General features: G+C 42.6%; 1 protein-coding gene across 1 annotated transcript in view; it reads right to left on the reverse strand.

Moving 5' to 3' along the window:
• mpi (mannose phosphate isomerase) overlaps nucleotides 1-2,775 on the reverse strand; it is a gene marked incomplete at its 5' end in the record, with an annotated part of 7,760 nt that overhangs the window by 2,826 nt on the left and 2,159 nt on the right. Inside the window, 2 exons of the mRNA XM_010791141.1 lie at nucleotides 10-273; nucleotides 1,790-1,998. Of these exons, the coding sequence (XP_010789443.1) occupies nucleotides 55-273; nucleotides 1,790-1,998 (428 nt within the window). The remainder of the gene's footprint in view (nucleotides 1-9; nucleotides 274-1,789; nucleotides 1,999-2,775) is intronic.

Below are 2,775 nucleotides of genomic sequence, written 5' to 3' on the forward strand. Positions count from 1 at the left end.
TGACATGGACACACACACACACACACACACACACACACTGCTTCGGACTGGCAGCTACAGGAGGCAGCAGGCCCGGAACATGGTCATCCCTGAGGGGCATGTGACGTGCAGGGAGACGCTCTCATTGGCCGAGACGAACAGGACGGTGCCCCGGCTCAGTGTGATGTCAGAGAGGGCAGCGACAGAGGTCGCCATGGCGTCACCTTCGATGACCAGGAGGATGCTGGCGCTGTCGACGGGGGCAACGGTGTACTGCTTCACCGAGGGGGGGACCTGCAGGAGGGACAAGGTGAGAGTCTCTGTTTAAAGGTCCCAGTTATATACAAAACATGTCTCTGAAGTGTTTGGCTCCAAACACCAAACAGATCATTGCAGCATTACCCATAATCCCCTCTGTTTCAGCCCTGTTTCAAAAGTGCTGATTCTCTGTCTGTTACTTTAGATGAAAATAAGGAGCCCCTCCCCACGCCCCTCTGAGAGAGATTTGGTTAGAAAGAACACAATAGTGCTCTAGGAGGAGATTCAGGTGATAAGGGGTTAGCTTGGTTGGTGATTGGCTAATGGTTACACAAGCCAAAAAAATCGTNAGGAGAGTTCAGGTGGAGTAAGGGGGGGGGGGGGGGTTACCTTGGTTGGTGATTGGCTAATGGTTACACAAGCCAAAAAAATCGTTATGACATCATAAAGTGGCCAAAAACAGGTTTTTATATAAATGGATCAGGACAAAAAGAGAGAATCTTTGTTCCTGAAACTTTCAGAGTCTCTTTCCACAGAGGGGACACATGTTGATGTAGAAGAGACATGAAGAAGTGGATTTTGCATAATAGGTGACCTTTTAGGGATGGGCAATATATTGTGATTTTATTGATATGAGACTAATTATCACCTTCGATTTTGGATATTGTGACATGGCATGAGTGTTGTATTTTCATGGTTTTAAAAGGCTGTATTAAAGTAAAGCAATGTCATTTATAAAAAATGTATTTTCTTTCTTAAAGTGGCCCTATTATGTTTATGCTTTCTGGGGGTTTCCCTTTCCTATAATCAGTGTGTGATATAGGTTTTTGTGCATGCATATGGTCTGCAAAGGCCGGCCAGCTAACCAATCAGAGCAGACTGGGCTCTGGTTTCAGACAGAGGGTGAAAAGAGGTGCTGCAGCACAGGCAGTATGAGAAAAATAAAGAGCTTTTTGAACATTAAAGCATGGAGACATGTCAGAGAAGAGAAACATAACACATTTTCCAAACAGGCTGGTTCCTTTAGTTTGAATGTGTGTTTGGTGGCGTGATCATTATTATTTAGAGTCGTTGCGTGCCTATTGATTTGAACATGATCCGTGTATCCATCATTTCCTGGTCTTCTCTAAAGAAGAAGGAACAATGAAAACGTTGTCATGTTGCCGTTGGTCACCATGGAAACATTCATTAGCTAACAATGAAATTATTGTTCTATTAATATAAAGGGAGGTCAGGTACTCTTTAAAACAGCTGTGGTTACTTTTTACTGAAGTACATTTCAAAGCCCATACTTCTTTACTTTGACTTGAGTAAAGAAGTTTAGTCAGTACTTCTACTTTCACCAGAGTATTTTTAAACACGAGTATCTGTACTTCTACTTGAGTAAAGGTTGTGTGTACGTTTGCCCTCTCTGATAACAGGGGAACCACAGGTGTGACAGGTCATGAGTTATTAATGCTGCATTTCTTTAGCATTACAAATCAAATCCCCATATGTTAAATACACCCTCCCTCCTAAAGAGTTATCATTCAGTAATGTTGGATTGTTCTACCTGTATCCTCATGACAGAGAAGTCTGGCACGGGAGGGTCGTACAGGGAGACGCAGGGGTCGGAGGCGTCCTGGACACAGGGGAAGATCTTGGAGCTGGCCGGGGCGGGGGTGTAGTTCAGCATCTCACACAGCGTGTTCACGTCGATGTATTTGGGAGTCAGACCGGCCCTCACCGTGTTGTCTGAGCAGGCCATGCACTCCACACAGTCTACATGGATGGATTAGGACATAGATAATAGTTTTAAATAAGCAGAATTGGCAGTGGACTCTCCTTCAAACAGGAAAATCAATCCTCTAATACTGTTACGATGTGCAGTCTGTGAAGTTAAATGCATTACGGGAGCTTTTTCTTCTCCTCCACTCCTACTTTTATTGTTAGTGATTTCCGAGAATGCATTTGGACTACGGGTGTGAACTCACAAAAAGGTCAACTCTGCCAGATAACTGTGATCTCCTCTAAACACATATCTTATAGCTCCAAAAACATTTAAAAACAGGAAATCACACACTGTAGTTTACTTTGTCCTATTCACACACACTGTCCTGCTGCAGGACATTCTCAAAGGGCACCCAAACAGAGAATAGTCCCCAATTTCTCCTTTTTGTCACATTTGCAAACAATACACTACCCAGCTCTGTTAGCAAGAAACTGAGATCAAAAAATGTTAAATGTGTGAGCCACTCTTAAAGACTAATGTCCTCAGTATGAACCAATGGGCTTGGGGTAAGTGCCGCAGACAGAGTAGGCGAGTTAGAAAATATTGAGTAACACATTGTCACTTTTTTGGCTTGGTTGACAATAAGAAAACTATAGAATAATGCCGGAGTTATCCTTTAACTAACACACACACACACACACACACACACACACACACACACACACACACACACACACACACACACACACACACAATATATATATATTAAATATAAAAATATGTATATGCCTATATATATATATATAGGCATATACATATTTTTATAT

The sequence above is a fragment of the Notothenia coriiceps genome, unplaced genomic scaffold, assembly GCF_000735185.1.
Source record: "Notothenia coriiceps isolate Sejong01 unplaced genomic scaffold, NC01 NC01_scaffold00001524, whole genome shotgun sequence".
Taxonomy (NCBI): Eukaryota; Metazoa; Chordata; class Actinopteri; order Perciformes; family Nototheniidae; genus Notothenia; species Notothenia coriiceps.